The sequence below is a fragment of the Lissotriton helveticus genome, chromosome 10, assembly GCF_964261635.1.
Source record: "Lissotriton helveticus chromosome 10, aLisHel1.1, whole genome shotgun sequence".
NCBI classification, from domain to species: domain Eukaryota; kingdom Metazoa; phylum Chordata; class Amphibia; order Caudata; family Salamandridae; genus Lissotriton; species Lissotriton helveticus.
Window position 1 is genome coordinate 157,290,651 of NC_136071.1, and position 19,111 is coordinate 157,309,761.

Here is a 19,111-nt window from a genome sequence, read left to right on the forward strand (position 1 = left end):
GTATATTTTTACGGTTAGGATGGGTGAGGGTATTTGGATGGCAAGGGTATTTTTGGGGTTTAGTGTGGCTAGGGGTATTTGGGTAGCAAGGGTATTTTTAGGGTGGCAAGGGGTATTTGGGTGGCAAGGGTATTTTTAGGGTTTAGGGTGGTTTAGGAGTTGTGATCAGTAAGGATATTATATCCTTACCGACCCAATATCATATCATATATATCTTATATATATATCTTTATATTTGCCTCCAAAATTCTTACATTTGTGTTGTAAAGGCATGCACAGTAAAAGTTTGTATGCTAAAGGCATTTGCGTTGTAATGGACAGATTGTAAAGGCATGCATGGTTCCATCATATATCCATTATAGATAATGTTCTGTCTCCGATAAGGTCATATACTGAAGAATTGACTCTTTCACCATTGCCATGAAATACTGATATGGGATTTAATGTGATACATGATTTTTTAATTATGATGTGGAGGCAAATAAAAAGGTTCTCATTCTTTAGGCTACTAATGATCATAAAAGTATTGGTGAAGGGACCTTTGCAGACTTCTGATCTTTGTAACTGGCGGGAAGAATATGAGCAATGCATTGTAAAATTAAAAGCTTTCACTTGTAATTTAGTTTTGATTAACAATGATCATTAAATGGAACGTGTATTAAGTGAACTATTTTACTTTCCAGGAGCCATGGAGGAAATCTTTACTTTGCAAGGAGATCCCAGCTTGTTTGTTGCGTCTGCTGCCAATCAGCTTCTTGTGCACGTTTTTATCTCATCAGTCAAATTAAACATGCAGCAGCCCTTAGCAATGGATCCTTGTGACTGGCCAGAATGTGCGAAACGGATTATTTCATATCTAGAGAACTCGCTTAGTTCCAAGTCTCCAGCTCTGGTTACACAGTCCTTGAAATCCTTGACTGCAGTGTTTCGAAGCTGCCACGAAGTGTGCATTGAACTGTTTTGGTCACTAATAGCAGAGCCTGTAAGGATTCTTCTAGAGGAAAAACTTGTCTATGCTGAATCTGCATTGGTAGATCTTCTTCTAAGTATGGCAAGGTAAGGGCACTCACTGGATGTTTCAAGGAATGGTGCTCAGCCAATGGCAACGGCAGGAAAATGCCATTATTTTGTAAAATCACCTGTGTTATTGTTCTTCTTTTCATCTTGGTTAGACTATACAATATTTTTAAGTGCCTATTAATTACACTGTTCAGTGCAATGCTTCAGTTCCTTGGAAGGTGCCATATTACTGCGTGGGTGGTTGGGTGCTTGTGCACCATCTAAAAATCATATATAAAAACAAAATATATTTATGTAATACATGTTTGTAACACCTATCCGCATGGTTAGAGTTGTCTCCTGGAACGAAAATGGCTCTTGGACTACATTAAAAGGTCAGCGGTTTTGATATATATTAAGAGGTATTGACCGTAGGCGGTCTTCTTTCAGGAGACGCAATTCCTGGGAGCTCGATGTCCCTTTCTAGGTCGATTTGGGTACGATTGTGTGGATCATGCGGACTACTCTAGATGCTCGAGAGGGGTGGTGATTCTTTTACAAAAACCCTTCCCACTGAAGGTATCCACTATATATATGCAGACTCCCAGAGGCGATATCGCGGCTTTGGGATACGCTTGAAGGCTGCCCACTACAACTTTGTTTCCTGTTATGCACCCACATTGCACACACTCCGATCCTTAGTGGCAGCCCTCCCTCTGGGGATGACCATAATCGGCGGGGATTTTAACACGATCCTGACACATTAGATGTTCCACGACCGAGCAGGCTGACCCTTGTGCAAAACTTAATGCTTTGGCATATTCAATGGTCCTCTGTGATGCCTGGTATTCATGGAACCCCACGCAGCAGTCCTATACACACCTGTCTGCAGCCCATACAACTTAATCAAGAATTGATCTATTCTGGCTGCCAGCATATGACTTGCTGTGGGTGTAATGCATCAGGATTTTACCAAGGGGCATCTCCGATCACGCTCCCATCCTTCTGCGTGGGGCGTCCTCAATAACGCTCTTCGCCCAATGTGGAGATTCAACGCCTGTAGGTGGCTTCTGTTGATTCTCAAATGGAAGAACGTAATGTTAAGTCTGTAAGTAGGACCACCGGTGGGGAAATAGTAAACTGCAATACTGTATTCGAGCGCCACTCCATTCTCCTATGGCCAATTTGGACTACCCTCAAGTGACGTATTTTAATGGAGTAAAAAGTATCTTTCATACTGAAATACTTTAGTGAGAGGTAAAATCTACACGGCTCTTATTATTGTCATTTTCCAGGATGTACTCCTACCAACTGAGGGATGCAATGATTAGTCATGACCAAGACTTAAATTTGCTGAGAGCACTAAGAAAATAAGTAAATCTGAAAACAAACGGATTTTTATTATTTGTAATATCTCTTTTATGGAGGATCTCTGGAATTCACAAGTATCATTGTCCTGGCAATCTTGTGGTGCTGTTAAGCCCAGTTTTTCTGAGGCGGATCAGATTTCCGTATCTAAATACAGAAATGTTTTAGGATTGTGTGAATATCCTCTTTCGCTATATGCTTGTTGACACATGCATGGATTGTGGACCACATGGTAATTAATGTCCCCTCCTTCTGTAGTTAGAACACTCATTTGGTTCCAGCGATGTGAAGAAATGTGCTTTTTCCGTTTGTCACTCCTGCCCTTTAATCTAAATTAGAACATTGGAATGTTGGGAGCTCCATTGAAAACAATAGAGTGCTCTGAGCTTATAATGGCTGGTATAAGCCTGGAGTCCCAACATTCCAATGTTTCTTTGTTCACAGTTTTGGCTGTGAACAAAGGCTTCAGGGAGCCTGAGGGGATTCTAATCCCCTCGCGCTCCCCTAAGGCTTTGTTTTGTTTTTTTTGTGGAATATTCTGCCCTCTAGTGGCAGAATGTTCCAATAGCCTTCTAGCCCTTCGTAGCTGGGCTATACCGTCTATTAAAGTCCCTCTCCCTTGTTAAAGGCCCAAGCCGACTGGAGAGGGCCTTTAATAGCCGGTATAGCCCTCTACGGTGGGCTATAAGGCTATAATAGACATTGTGAATTTATTTTTACAGTTTGTTCAGTCCTGTGACATTTTATAAGTTAATCAAAGATGCCTTTACTGTAGGGGAACGCAGATTTGGCAGAGAAAGAGTAATTGTTTCATGATAAAGGTCTATCATTTAGCCATATCAATCTGTTTGTTGCTTTTAGTTCCTTCTGTAATAAGGAAACTAAAGGCCAGCATAATTACCTCGACTATTGCTATTAAAACGTTGTCTCCATGGGTGAAACAACAGAAGCCCTTGTGAGGCCCGACAGGTAGTGATGCTGTCCAAGTGCTTCTATCCCTTATTTGCCTGTTATTTGTGTTTAAGCCCAAAAAAGCTCGAAGCGTCGCTGTGGCTTAATGTTAATTTATTCCTGTATAGCCATACAGTAACTTTGAGTGCTTCAGTGACAAATATTCAAAGGTGCACATATTCATAAGGCTGCACATTATGCATTCATTTATTAATGAACCATGTGCTTAGTTAATTGTTGAAAATGTACATTCTTAAGCTATTCAGTGTTCTTTTCTCTACAGATCTCCTGTCTTCAGTAGTACTGCAAGCCCACTTTGGACTTTATTGACGAATGCCATGCGGACTTTAAGCCCCCTGCAAACTGCTCCGTTGGCTGTTGGAGTGCTCAGGCTACCTAGCTGGTAAATATGTTATTGCAGTAAGTTGTTTTCAACTGCATGAGCCCAACTTTAAAAACACTATAGGTGATAAATGTACGATAGCACTTTAAAGCTTTAACATGTTAACTTTATGTCAATTGTGGGCCTGGGATCTAATTTATATATTATTGTGGGAGTCTAGGATCTTGTGGTCTTGTCATTCAGACTATCTAAATCTGCTGAATTGTAGTAAGTCGCTGATATGTTACCTAACAAAACTCGATTCATCTGTTCTAGTAGGAGGCGAATGAGTGTTGTAGATTCTGGTATGGTCTTAAGAGAATTTACTTAATTCTTACTACTTCAGGTAAATTACTGGCCTCTAGAGTTTCATTTATCCCCAGGAAACTTTGGAAGAGTTAGTCAATTCTCATTGGTCTCCTGCGCAGATGGCAGGCATCCTGAGAGCTACCCTCCTGCTATGGTCATTTGTGGCTTTAAAGTGAGCGGCCTGCTTGGGTTCTTCTACATTAGACCATTTCTGAATTTTCCTGGTCCCTGGCTGCTAGAGCGACAGCTGCTGATGCGTTTGGAGTAGTGTGGCTCACTGGTTAGAGGCGGCAGACCCGGGAGCAGAAGTCAGCCCGGGACCAATTCCCGACGCGGCAGGGTCGTGGACTTACGTCAGCGGACTCGATAATTCTCGCTTCGGTGCCTACTCTAATCAGGGGTTCCACTCGGCAACTCTGGGCATTAGCTTGCCTAATCTCCACAACGGCCCCATCAATTCCGGGGATGCCTGGCTCCACCTTGGGGACTCCCAGCAGGGACCATCCCACAGGGAAAGCCAGGACGGGTTCCCCAGAGTTATACAGCGCCAGGAAACCTACGGACGGGTAGCAGTGCGCTTTAGAAGCTCAAATACATTTACAAATACCTACATTTGGGAAGTTACTGGTAGAAGAGTGGCTTGGTGATGCATAGGGAGCAGCTTTCTTATGGGCGAATGGCTCACTGGCTTTTCTTCTTTTGGAGAACTATACTGACAAAAATAGGATGTACAGTATAGTAACACTGTCCCACTGTATTTGAAAAAGACTATACTGCATATTGAATGAAACATGAGGGAGTTCATTCAGAAGTAGCAGGATTACATAGTAATGATACGACAGAGGGCTCATTTCAAATAGCGGAACTGGAGGCAGTAGGGATATTGTCACACTGTGCTTCATAAACTTCAGCACGTTTGGGAGCTGTAAACAATAAAGTGGTAACAGAATCATTGTATTACCAATTTATTTTTCACGTTTGCTGTGCTTGCAGCAGTGGGTGGGAGAGGCGACACACCTCCGTCTTAATGGAGTAACAGCGGCTGGTCATGGCCTGCATTAGCACATACATAAACCATTAGACTAGGTGCGTCAAGTTAAAAAGTGTTGCTTTATTTTGCCTATGAAGCAAAAGAGTGAAATATGGAAAAGATATTAAAGGAGAGAAGGAAGAAAACAAAAATGGAAGCGGCATGTTCAAATGTACACTCTGGTTACAAGCACGATGTTGCCTCTGAAGGAAAAAGATGCCCTCTATACTTTTCTGGACTTCCTGATTTTATGGCCCTTGATTTATTTATCCTGAAAGGGTGTGCATGGTCAGGCTATGTCCACTATTGTCCGGTACAGTGATTTCCCTGTTACGACATATGAAACTTAAAAGATGTGTTAAAAAAACAATTATCGGGGTTACCAATACCAGAGCATAGCAACTATGTGCATTTAACTGGACGATTGAACTTTGATTCTCGACTAGTTCTTTGGAACTCTCGAACCCTCATTTTATTGTTGATGTACTTCCAGTTCAGCTAAAATATTTAAGGCAGTTCACTTAAAAGAGTTATTAACAGATTCTTGGGGTGCATGGGCCCACGCTTACTGACTCTTCCACCATGAATGTAGGCCAGCTGAGGCACAACGAAAAAGTCTTTATATATAATGACCAGCTGCCACAGTTTGATAGGCCTAATTGTATCACTCTGTGGTGCAATTGCTCTTTGCTGTTGTATCTCTGCCCCATAAGGTGCTAGTGCCTATTGGTTTGTTTTATGGTTGGTGGTTGTTTTAGCAAATAAAGACTTGTTCATTTTTAAAAGTTAGATCTTTGATTGGACATGGACCTGTGGGTTATCTGTTTGTAATACTGTGTCTTAATATGCTGTCTCCTAGAGGCATCCTGGACTACTTGACCTAATTAGCCCTATATAGTCAAGGGAATTTAAGGGGGTAACTTGTTTTTAGACCAAGACCCAAGTATTTCTGTGGTAAATGACAGTACCTACCAGTGATACTGCTGATTAACAACCGACTTCCTTAAGCCCTAGTGAAAATGCCTCATATCACAGACTGCTACAAGCAGGATGATTATATGGGTGGTGGGAAAGATTGGCAGTATAGTATGCCTTTTGTCATTTGTAATATATGGTGTTTTCAGCTTAATGGATGATTATAGAAAAGATCACAAGCGCACCTTACGGCTAGTACAGTCCTCTTCAAGTTCATCACTGGAAGTAGGAATCCTGAAATGGCTGCTTGATCCTGTTCACTTATATGATTACCAAGACCCCTCCATTTAGCGGTGTGTTTTTTAGTGATGAATTTCAGGAAGTAATTTCTGGGACAGTGTTGAGCATGATTTCAGATTTCAATCCTATTTAAAAAAAAGCTGGGCAACATATGGGTCCTTACCAGCGACTAGTTTCCCTGGCTTCAGAGATGTGGATGTGAACTGTTTCTTCGGCTTTAGCAATGTAAATGTGAGGTATTTTTTAGATAAAAAACTTAATTTGAAACCTAACCTGCTTTTGTACTGAATAGTCCAGGATTGTGAACTTTCTATGATTTGTGAATGTTTTATATCATAAAATACCATGATATCATACGTTATACTAATCAGTTGATCATTTAGGCCGAATAACCAAAAGAAATTGCAGTTACCGTATTGTTTTTTTTTCCAAGTCCAAAGGTAATTCATATGCAGTCCTTGAGTGTCCTGCTGCAGCCTTTGGACTATGTTCTTAAAGCAAGCACAGTAGACTTGGAATTCAAAGGTATGTACTGACTGGATGTGTTGGAACAATACAACAGAACCACAGCAATTGGTGATTGTATACAATATTGGAATGTAGAAATTTCTGATTGCATCAAACACACCTTGTATTTCTACAAACTGAAGTTCACAAATGGTTTAAAAGGTATAAATGAGAATTCCTATATGTTTCAGTCTCTAATCTCTAATTTTTGGGGTTTTGGTCGGGTTTAGAGGAGGGGAAATGTTGGGATCATACTGCTGAATATTTAGTGCTAGGTTTGCTGGAAAAGAGTGCAACGAAGAAGGAAGCATGTTCCAGCCAGAGTTCTGCTGAATTTGATGAGTCAAGGATGTATAGTGATGTGTGAGGGTTGAATTCGTGGTGAAAGGTGTAGCAGATAGAGGTGATGTCCTGGCACCACTGCTATGAAATTATTGAGGAGCAGTTGCATAGTGGGCCATGTTAGGACACACTATGTAATAAAAGTAGTTCTTCTACTAGATAAAACAACCGACCACCACATCATCATGGGTGCCTATTCGAAAATAGTGGCTGGCAGAAAGATTAGAAGATTGTTGAAATGACTAGAAAAATCACCTAAAAGTTGGCTGCGGCATTTCCCTGAGAAAACCTCTGGTTCATCACTGGCGGCACTGAGAGAAGTACATGCATAGCTCTAGATTTCTGCTGTTTCACACTTCTAGCCATAACAGCAACATTGAATATTCTGTGGGGAGATACCTGACTCTGTAATGGCACTAGTCCGCAGGAAACCCCTGTACCCTCACCTCCAGTTCAGAACATTGGGTCTAACCACCCTTTCTTCGAGAAATCCTATGTCATCCTAGTGAAAGAGTGTGCTTTATTTCTTTGCCTGGTCCAGAATCAATTATGTCTTAAAGGCATGAGCTGTGCTAGCAGGCACAACTATGTAATGCCTTTGATAAGTTTTGGTTGAGAGGGGTGAAACCTTACTCAAGCAGGAGCCACAATCCTTGTCAGGGTGGACCACAGAAAGTCCCTAAATGAACCTCTGCTTAATCCTCTGGTAGCTTGGCAGTCAGTCTTAACTTAAAAGCAATGTGTAAAGTATTTATGCAGCACTTAAAAGGTAATAAAGTGAAAACACAAATCAAGAAAAATCCCACACCAATTTAGACAAATAAAGTAACATGTAAGAAATTATTTGACATTAAAACAACAAAAACTCAATCAGTATAACTAGAGATTTGCAATTTTAAAGATTTCAGGTAAGTATAACATCTAAAAGCACTAAGCAACATTCATAGTTTTGTGGTCCTGTGAGACCAGGTGAAAGTCACAAGTTCAGGCCGACTGCAATAGAGCAGAAGCTGGGCACAGGGACCAGGTTAGTCCAGCTGAAAAAGTTACCTTCTAAAGTCAAGTGCAAAGAGCTCCGTTCTTTGCACTTGAGGAGGGCGCAGGGAGAGGTTATGGATGTTCATCAATTTATTCTGTATAGCAGGCCGAGTGGTCTTCGCTATAGTGCGAAACTCCTGTTCAGCGTCGTGGACGGTCATTGCTGAAGATTCTCGTTGGCGGTCACGGTAGGCTGACACTGCTGTCGCGCAAAGTGCAGATCTTGCATTGCTTGTGGGGGCTTGTAGCATGAACAGTTTGATTCACTGGAGCGCCACATTGGCATCACAAACGCACCTGTTCGCCATTGAGAAGAGCCACAAACCTGAGGATTACTCCTCTCCTTCAAGTAGGAGCTCCACTGATGGCATACCAAGGGAATAGGACCTGGGAGGCACGTCTTGGGGTCATGAACTCTCTCCAACAAAGGCCAGGATGGCTCACGCAGGTCCAGTAGCAGGTTCAGTTGCAGCAGGTCAACTGGGCGGTTGCAGAGAGGCACCTGATAGAGACTTATAGCTGCGGATTGCATACCTTAGAAAATTCAGCAGGCGTCTGCACTGAATCTAGAAATTATTTAACAATCCCTTTGTGTGCTGGAAAGTGGCATCATTCGGCTCCTTATTTCGTCCTCCGCATTGGAAGTGACATGTGCAGTGTTGATTTAGGTCCCACCCCAGCGTGCAGACCTTAGTTCCTTCAACAAGGATCCACACAGGCTCCCTACAGTAATTTTTTGACTAGATGTTTCAACGTTTGTCAAAGTCTAATGTGCCTTTCTTCCTATCTTTTGGAGAAGTCCTGAAGAAACCCACTGGGTTCAAGCCTTGCGGCACCTGTCATTGACAAATGTCGGTCATGGACCCTCACTGGTGTGTCTGTTGGGTCTGGAGCGAGACCACAACGCCTCACCCTGCATTGAGTGCCAGACCATGACCCTCAAGGCTCTCCGTGCTGCTCTGGGTCCCGTTCTCGTTGGAGGTCACTTGACTGCTCCTGGAGTCACTTGTGCCGATCGTCCTCTTAATCTAGGACCCCCTCTGGTAAGTCCCATAAGAAGGCAAATAAGTCACAGCACTCTTAGGCTACTCCACATCACTCACAGTCTCCAGACAATACAGTGGAGGAATGCCACGAATCAAGGCTCTACTAACTGGTGGTTCCTATGCAGCCAGCCCTTACTCCGAGTCCACTCTGCGCTTCTCAGTTTCCCAGAGCGACCCCCGCCCAACAAAGTTAATTCTATGAGGCAATGAGCCTAATTTTTGGGCGGCCGTCCCCCATGTCTTTAGAGGGACCTTCGACTGAGGCTCTGCCAGCGGTTTGGTTACCGTCAGAGTGCAAATACCTGGGGGAAACTCAAATGTACACAAAGTTGACATAATGTAACTTGAAATAAACATATAGGGACAAAAACACCATTTTATAAACTATTTCAAAAATAATTTTATTCAAACAGTGACTTGTATAATTCACACTCATCCTTCAGTCATATCTACAGTCATTCTAAAAATATTCTACATTAAAAACCGGTACAGAGATGAGACACAAACAACACAATTGTGGTAGACTGATAATATCTTGTATTTCCTGATATATAATCAATATTCCATAAAGATCAAATGAGCACTGGTCTGTAGCACAAGGATCAGTACAACTGAATAGCAATCAGTGGCCTGGTAACAGATGCATTTCTACAAGCTTTTCGGCACAGACGTGCCTACGGCAGGAAAGGCCACAAAAGCACTTGTCATGTATCAGGAATAGCGCTCCAAAAATGTCTATAGATAAGAACTCTAAATTTGATGGATATAAAGTTGCTTAAGTGTACAGGGTGTCCTGGAGCTATTGATAATCTGTAATTGCCTAAGACGACCCTCAAAACGAAGGATAAAACACACACAACTACCGGTACACAGCGTGTATAAATGTAGAAAATAAATATGTGAATGAAGCATCCTGTTACCAACAGGGATAGATAACCGCAAGAAAGAAATGATAAAAAATGAGCAATATTAGGAATAGAGTGTGATGACAAACCAGATATGGCGTGTTCAGCAGCCGGACACCATCTGAAGAACGAGAGTCACGCCGAAGCAGAGTCAGTTTGGTTACGGTGTCAGTCAGACCTCGGGATCCGTTGGTGGTTCCAGATGGGCCACCGCTGTGAGTTTATGATCTCCATTGGGGACCGTTCCAGAGGCATTGTTCCCTGTTGACGCCAAACCCATCGTGATTCCCAACTCTGATTCGGAGCCGGACCGGAGTCGAGCAGGATCACCCAACTGGAATTTGAGATGGAGACCTATTTACCTGAAGGGCCCACTGAGGAGCATGAAAGGGGGTTGGATTTGCAGATCGCTATGGCTACTCCAACCCAGTGGCGGCCGGTACAAATTAAAAATAGTGTGACATAAATGCATACCCCATATTGGATTTAGTGAAAGAAGCACACCAGCCCAGCACTTTCAAGGAGGCACTGGGGTATTCTCTCCCAACACAGTGTTGAAAATCAGAGCACATAGAGGTTCATTTTACAGCACATATATTCATAAGAAAATTAGCCCGCAGGGACTCTGCATCTCTCTCCATCACCTGCCATTGTCAAGTGGCTAATGGATCCAACACAGTAGTCACAACCCCCTGTCTGTGCGGACTTCTTCACTTGTGCACATTATTTTATCCCAGCGCCTGGTGGAGTCTGCACTAACAAATCCCAACACTCAAGGGGGTAGTCAGTGCTGAATTTGTAGCAGGGGTTGCAGACGGGGAACCACTGGCCCTTATTTTTGGAGACCGGCACTCATTTTTCCTCATCTGACTTTGACCCAGAGCAAGAGAGAGAAAAACACACACGGGGAAAGGAGGAGAAATAGAAGAGAACGATGAAAAAACATGTCAAACTTGAATTAATGAGTTAAATGGTCCGGGAGCGTCTGGTAGTGGATTAAAGAGGCGTGAGGCAGAATCAGGCCTACACAGTATTGGTATTTATAACACCAATATTCAGTAGCGCTGGCTGCAAGTTTCTGAGCAAAACTTTGGGTCCCTGGCACCTAGGGCCTCATTAGGATGGCGGACAGACCTGCGTCCGTCCGCCACCCCAGAGGAAGAGGGACCGTCCACATGGGCAGCGGCGGTCCCTCCATGCAAATTAGGATGTGACCGCCACCCTGGCGGTCACATCCTGGATCTTTAACATTGCGGCGGGTGCTGCTTGAAGCAGCACCCGCCGCAAGGTTAAAAAAGCATGTTTCACATTTACATGCACAAAGCGGCAGGCACCGTGCGGTGCCTGCCGCTTTGTGCATGCAAATGCAGGGGGGTACCATAGGTACCCCCATGTGCACCCCCCCCCCCTTTGCCCTGGGGGCCCGCAAGGGCCCCGCAGAAGCAAAGGTCCACATGCTTTTCCACGGCGGAAAAACCGCAGCGGAAAAGCATGTTTACTCATGCTTCCTAATTTGGCTGACGGTGTCTTGCAGACACCGCCACCAAATGGCCCGGCAAAACCCGCGGATCAGCGGCGGACGGGCCTGCCGTCCGCCGCTGGTCCCACCACATTCCCACCGCCATCCTAATCTGACGGTGGGTGTTTGATGTGGCCGCGGCGGTGAATCCGCATCCTCCGGGCCGGTGGTTGTTTCCGACGGCCTGGAGGATGCGGATTCACCGCCATCCTAATGAGGCCCTTAATCTTTTACAAATTCAGCACTGGGGTAGCACTGCCCTGGCACTAATTTTTTAAATAAGAGTTTGCGCTGGCAAGCAGTTAGTTTGCCGGACTTTACAATGGCGTGTGCTCCCAGTAGAAGTTATGTAATTAAAGGCAAGCATCACTTTGTGAATTTATGAACATAAGAAACGGAAACCTTAACAAAACACTAAGAAAATTAAAATGGCTATTTCTTAAAGCTGAATCAATCTGAAATTCTTTGAAATGGGAGTGTGACTCGAATGACACGTGTGGTGGTACCTTTTAAAGAGTTACTTATTTGACTAAGTGCATGCAGCTCCCGCCTCGTTTTTTTCTCTCACACATCACATTTTACTTTTCTATTTTGCTGGTAAAAAATAACCCTAAACCTTGGTCTTAAGCAGCGTAGCTGAGAAATTAAGGGCCTGATTACGATCTTGGCGGACGAGTTACTCCATCACAATGGTGACGGATATCCCGTCCGCTAAAATATAATTCCCATTATATCCTTTAGGATTTATATTTCGGCGGATGGGATATCCGACACCTTTGTGACAGAGTAACCCATTCGTCAAGATCGTAATCAGGCCCTAAGGCTTTCTAACACTAACATAGTGACACAGTTCATTGTATACTATCTAGCCTTGGCCTGTTTGTTAAATAACTCCTTTACCACGGCGCAAATTCCGCCGCGGTGCGGGAGTTCTATTAGGCCGCGTCTGCCAACGGATGTGCGCAGCATTACCGAGGTAGTGCTCGCGACAGCCGTTGGCCGACGCGCGCGCGCAAGGGGATAAAGAAAGGTGCTTAGAGATATCATCTGATTGATTCTATTTATATGATACTAGCAGCCCGTCCCGACGTTGTCCGGGTATGAAATAGAATGTGTGTAATGTGTGTATTTGGCAAGGGCAATTTATTTTAAAATCTCGCGTCCAACAACATTTTTTGTTTCATTAGAATAGGGACGGAGAAGGTCCAGCTGCAGCCCTGGTTGATGTTAGCAGGCGCGTGTAATGTGGTTGAATGAGAGAGTTATCAGCCTCGGGTAAATCCGTTTAATGAGAGAGTTGAGTGACAGCGAGTAGGAGAGGCTGCAGTAATTGTCCCCACAGACACGCTCATTTGCGTGTTCCCCCGTTTGAGGGCCAGATGCAGGCCTGGGTGATGTTATCAGACCCGTGTAATTAGTGTACTGATCCGCCGCCTGAGCCCGACTAGAGTCCTGGTTGATGGTAGCAGGCGCGTGTAATTTCGTTGAATGAGAGAGTTCAGTAACAGCGCGCAGGAGAGGCTGTAGTAACGTTACTTACCAGGCCTTCAGTTGAACGCGTTTGTGACAACCCCAGCACACGGCCACAGCAGATGATCTTCTGATTAATGTACGACTCGCATGGCATGAAGGGCGGAAAGTTGCACACGCCCCCAGCGTTTCTCACGCCTCCAGCGTGCCCCTTGATGCGGCGCAATTGTGTTCACATGGCATGAAGGCCGGACACACGCCCCCAGCGTTTCTCATGCCCCCAGCGTGCCCCTTGATGCTGCGCAGCAAAGTAATTGGTGCTTGTATGTACGACTCGCATGGCATGAAGGGCGGAAACACGCCCCCAGCGTTTCACGCCCCCAGCACACGCCCACAGCCCACGATGTGATGGCCGTACCACACCCCCCCAGCGTTAGTCTCGCCCACAGCACAACGCAGACACGCCCACAAGGGACTACTTTGCTGGCACCTTTTAAATGTATATGGTGGCCGTTTGCGTAGCCTATGTCCTTCTGCTGCAACTGCCCTTTCCAACGCTGTATTGGGTGTTGTGATTGGTGCTGTGGTTACTGAGATTACCCGCCTCAAAGGTTTGGGCTCTCTCTTTATAATATTAGTATGGGCATGGATGTCCGACTTGTGGGGCTGCACACTCCTTTCATTGTTGTGTTTCCTTCAATGTCATAAAAATGACTGGCAGGAGAGTGAGGCAAGCAAGACTGGAGGACTGACTGCTAAAGCTTAACGGGCATGCATTGCTCGATTATGTGACCTGACCAAGTGTACGAGCAACTCGAGTCTCCTCAAGGTGAGCAAATATACTAATGCAATATGAAAGCACTTAGAAAATGTAAATCATGACTCTTGGAACATATTTAATTTGATCATAAACTTGTCATTGAATAAAGTGATATATATTTTTTTTAAACTTTTATTTCAAGACTAGTGATTGACGATGACTGCAGCTCAGTGACCCAGCTTTGCTATTTTTATCCTGAAATATAAGTGCAGTGTGCCCAGTGCTCTCAAGGCAGAGAGGGTTCTTATTCAAAAGCCTGACGTAAGCATGTCAGACCGGCCAACTCCATAGACCGGTCAGCCTGTCATGTGCACTTTTAATTATACAGTACAGCAGGCACCACTCCTTGGCAACAGCTACACCCCCTCCCTCACTGTTGTCATTTGACAACAATTAAGGTAATTGCAGCAGCCCTGCCCAGCTGTGTTGCCAACTCTACACACATGAATTTAAATATTCAACAGAAAATTACATTCTCAAAGGGGGTGGCATCTCAAAATAGGAGGCCAACGCTCTTCTGCCCCTATAGAGGATCCACTGCTCCTCCGACCCCTTAGCAGAGTCCTTGGCTGATGGCATCTGGTACCAGGACCTGGCTGATGCCAGCGGTCTGGATACCTCACCAGATAATAGCCCTCTCTCTCCTCCCACAGTGACTGCAGAGATAGTAGCCTCTTTTGCGACGATTGCCTGGAGGGCAGCGGAGGTCCTGGACCTAATGCTGCCCATGGTTGAGGACAGAACTAATGTCTTGACAGTGGTGCTTCATCCCAAGGTATCATCCCCAGAACCCCGGGGGAGAGGAGTTGGCCTAACGCCTAGGGCGGTCGACCTCAAATCTGGGGAACCGGGTTCGAGTCTTGGCAAGGACGTACATCATCCTCTGATTTTGGGCAAATCACTTAATCTCCCCCCGCATAACAACATTTTTTTTAATTTTTTTTTTGTTCAAAAACCTTTATTTGAGCAAGCATAGAAAATACAAGAATGGGCCTACAACCTCACGGGCTGGCCGCTAATAACAAGGCACAAGGCAGTAATCAGAAGTGTACACCCGTAGTCAGGCACAAATCCAGCACAAAGCATTACTCCCAACATGTCACAGAGCATATTGAATTTTATTTATACAAAAAGAAAAACAAACACTAGAAAGGCGAATGCACGGTAATCAAGGTCAGCCCACAGGACGGAGGGGATGGTCTACAATCAGGAGAACCCACCAAGAGCTCTTAGGCTCCAAAAAGGTCGGGGGGGGGGGGAGCAGCGGGGAGAGTCGGAAGTTCAAAGAAAAAAATCCCAGTATGAAAGGGTTCCGGGAACGCTCGCCTAGGGAGAAAGGACAACATCAGTAGTGCCAACCAGGGGAGGTGTACAGATATCCCCACGATATTCATTCCACTGGCCCCAAATCTTCGTCCACGCCCTGGGTCTGCCCCTGGCCACATAAACAGTCTTCTCCCGAAACATGGACCAGTCCATGTTGTCCTCCCATTTCGAGACCTCAGGGGGCCTGGATGCGCCCCAGAGCTGCGCAATATCACGTTTCGCAACCATGTAACCCAAAGTAGCCCACCTGGTCTGGGCCACAGAGTAGTCAGTGGGCTCCCACACATTCAGCAGACATCGTCGAGGCTCCGGCCGCAGGGCAACACCAGTCACAGTAGCCATCACCTCAAGCACAGCAGTCCAGTAAGCCACCACAACCGGGCACTCCCAAAGAATGTGTAAAAAGGTAGCACTCAACCCACAACCACGCTTACAGAACCCATCCAAGGAAAAGCCCATCGTTACCAGACGCGGACCAGTGACATACACGCGATGAAGGATTTTAAGTTGAACCAAACGGAGACGGGCAGGAATGGCAACCTCCTTGGGAGAAGAGAGTGCCGACTGCCAATCCTCGTCGTCCAGTTCCATACCATCGCCGACCCAAGCCTCCCGAAGTCGGACCAATAAATCCGCCCGATTATTAATCAGCTTCTTATAGATCAGGGAAATAGTGCTATCGGGCAGGTGCCCATCAAGGACACGATCTTCGAGGGGGGAAGACTCGGGCAGAGCCTCATCAGGAGTCAAGACTGAGGCGAGGGCGTGTCGGACCTGCAGATAACGAAAAAATTCCCTACCATCCAAACCATATTCCTCCTGGAGGGCCTGGAACGACTTAACACTACCTTTCGAACATACATCCCCCACCCTACTTATACCAATCATATCCCATCGGTCGAAGCCCTTAGTAGACCAGAGACCCCCCCAAACGTTCTGAGGCATAAAGCGGCGTCGCCAGCGTCATTCGATCCTCCCATCCCAAACTCACATTCGCGGCCCGCCACACAGTCACTGCACTCCTGGACGGGCCCACAAGATGGCGCCCGGCTGAACGGGAATAAAGCGCTCTATTGAAGTCCCCACCCGGCAGCTGGAGTCTATCCATCTCGAATGCAGGATTTCGACCCGGTGAAAACATCACGTGATTAATAGCAGACAGCTGGGATGCCCAATAAGATCGCTTGATGTCGGGGAGCGCCATGCCCCCGTCATACCAAGGGATGGTAAGCTTCGCGAGGGCAATACGTGGACGCCCGTCCCAAATCAATTGCCTTTGAAGTCTCTCGATCTCACGGAAATAGGTCTTGGGGATAGCGTCATAGGAGTTCTGGAGCGCGTAGAGGAACCGCGGCAAGGACATCATTTTGAACAGGGCCGCCCGGCCCAGAGGAGACAAAGGAAGCTTACGCCAGCGGGCCACGTCCAGTCGCAATCGAAGCAACGGGGGGAGGAGATTACGCTCAAATCGGAGCGAAGAGTCCAACGTAATAAAAATCCCTAAATATTTGAAACCAGACTGGACCACCTGGATAGGAAGTCTGCTAGGCAATGGGGATAAAACACCCGAGAGAACATACACGCAGGACTTGGCCCAGTTAATAACGAGGCCCGAGTTGGCACCAAAGGAAGTGAGAACGTCAAATAAAACCGTCAGAGATTTACGCGGGGAGGTGAGATATAAAAGAATGTCGTCCGCGTAAAGCGAAACGCGGTCCTCAAAGTCCGGAGACCAGCGAATCCCTTTGAGCGAAGGCTCCCACCGAAGCCAAGCCGCCAAAGGTTCCAAGGCGAGTGCGAAAAGCAACGGGGACAAGGGGCATCCCTGACGGGTACCCCCTACCAAGGGTGAAAGGGGCCGAAACTCTACCATTTACCACTACTTGTGCCAGAGGTTCCGCGTATAATAACTTGATCCAACCAATAAACTCCGGCCCGAAACCAAATTTCTCGAGAGCCGCCCAAAGATAAGGCCACTCCACAGTGTCAAAAGCCATTGAGGCATCCAACGATGCCAAAATGGCCGGCTCCGTCAGAAGCCCCGCCCTCGCAATCGCGCCGTGGAGACGACGTAGGTTCAGAGCCGTGTTGCGATGCGGGATAAAACCGGATTGATCTGGATGGACCAAGCCACTAATGACCGTCAGGAGGCGGGACGCCAGGAGTTTCGCCAACACCTTGGGTTCAACATTTAGCAGGGATATGGGCCTATAGGAGGAACAAAGGTCTCGCGGTTTACCATCCTTGGGGATAACAACTATCGTGGCCAATCGCTGATCATAAGGGAGAATACCCCGTTCCCGGGACTCCAAAAACATGGCGCGAAGATATGGCGCCACTCTGTCGGGACGTAACTTGTACAGTTCAATTGGCAACCCGTTCGGGCCCAATGCTTTGCCCGAACGGAGTGAACGGATGGCAGTGGTTATCTCATCAACCGTAAAGGGGGAGTCCAACGCTACACGATCCAAGTCTGAGACACTGGGCAGAGCTATATCACGCAATAGAAGACGAGAGTCAGCCACATCTCTCACAGACACAGGGGTATACACCACACGGAAGTACTCAGCAAAACGGTCAACTATTCCAATCGGGTCCGTCACACTCACACCACACGCAGACTGAATCACGGGTACCACACGATTAGCTCTCTCCTTCTTATCCAGCCATGCCAGCAATTTACCCGCTTTGTCACCCACATCATACAAACGACCCTGTTGCTCCCGAAACATCAATTTAGCAGCATCTGTGACCACGGATTTATAGGCAAATTGTTTCAGGCCCAGGGCGTGGAGTTTCGCAGGCGTGACACCAGATTCCAAAGCCTCCTCCAATGCAGAAATCTCTCCCTCAAGGGCCACCACCTCCATATTCCTCGCCCGCTTAGATTCAACAATAAGGGAGAGGGCCTGCCCACGAATCACCGTCTTAAAGGCCTCCCACAGGGACACAGCTGAGGAAACCGACCCCTCGTTATCCAGAAAATACGCGTCCAAAGACTTAAGCAAAAGGCTGCGGGTCTCGGGGGAGGTAAGGTACCACGGATTGATGGGAGCCACTCTGCCCACCGCCTCCACTCCAACCTCAAAACGAAGCCAGAGCGGAGAGTGGTCAGAAATACCCCAGGGTAGGTGTACAATCTCACGCACCGCTGGTGACTGAGCCGCAGGCATCAGGAAATAATCCAACCTAGACAGACTCCCATGGGCCCCAGAATGAAAGGTGTATTGAAGCTGAGTAGGATGCAAAAGCCTCCAGCAATCCACCAAACCAAAGGTATCCAAAAACCCACCCAACCACCGTTGGGCCGCAGGAGTATCCCTAGGGGGTGGCGATCGTGGAGACCGGAGAACACCGAATTAAAATCACCAGCCAAAAAGAGAGTACTATCAGGGAGGTCCAACAAAACGCGGCCCAAATCTGAAAAGGTAGAGGTCTGCAGACCGGGGGGTACATAAACAGTAAACAAGGAGATGGCACGACCCTCATAGCGACCCACAAGGACAGCATAACGCCCCCGATCATCATGAATCACATCATCAATAGCTAGGGGGAGGGAAGCTCGAACAAGGATACCCACACCCCTAGAGCCCGATGTGAACCCCGAATGTGCTACGAGGCGATAGCCCCACCTATTCATTGCATGACAAACATTGCCTACCAAATGAGTCTCCTGCAGGAAAACAATATCAGGAGATAAACGTCGTATACATTTCAACACAACACTCCGTTTGATACGATCTCCCAGACCGTTAACGTTCCACGAAACAAATCTCAACCCGCTACCCCCCATCCCACCCAACAAAGCCAAAACCCCCCACCAATGAGCATGACACCAGAAACATCATCAAATACAGGATAAAGTCGCCTTGAAAACAAAACAC

General features: G+C 46.3%; 1 protein-coding gene across 1 annotated transcript in view; it reads left to right on the forward strand.

Annotated features, from left to right (window-relative positions):
* BRAT1 (BRCA1 associated ATM activator 1) overlaps positions 1-19,111 on the forward strand; it is a 220,436-nt gene that overhangs the window by 103,549 nt on the left and 97,776 nt on the right. Inside the window, exons 5-8 of the mRNA XM_078662694.1 lie at positions 684-1,056; positions 3,602-3,721; positions 6,688-6,779; positions 14,555-14,676. Coding sequence (XP_078518820.1) covers positions 684-1,056; positions 3,602-3,721; positions 6,688-6,779; positions 14,555-14,676 — 707 coding nt within the window. The remainder of the gene's footprint in view (positions 1-683; positions 1,057-3,601; positions 3,722-6,687; positions 6,780-14,554; positions 14,677-19,111) is intronic.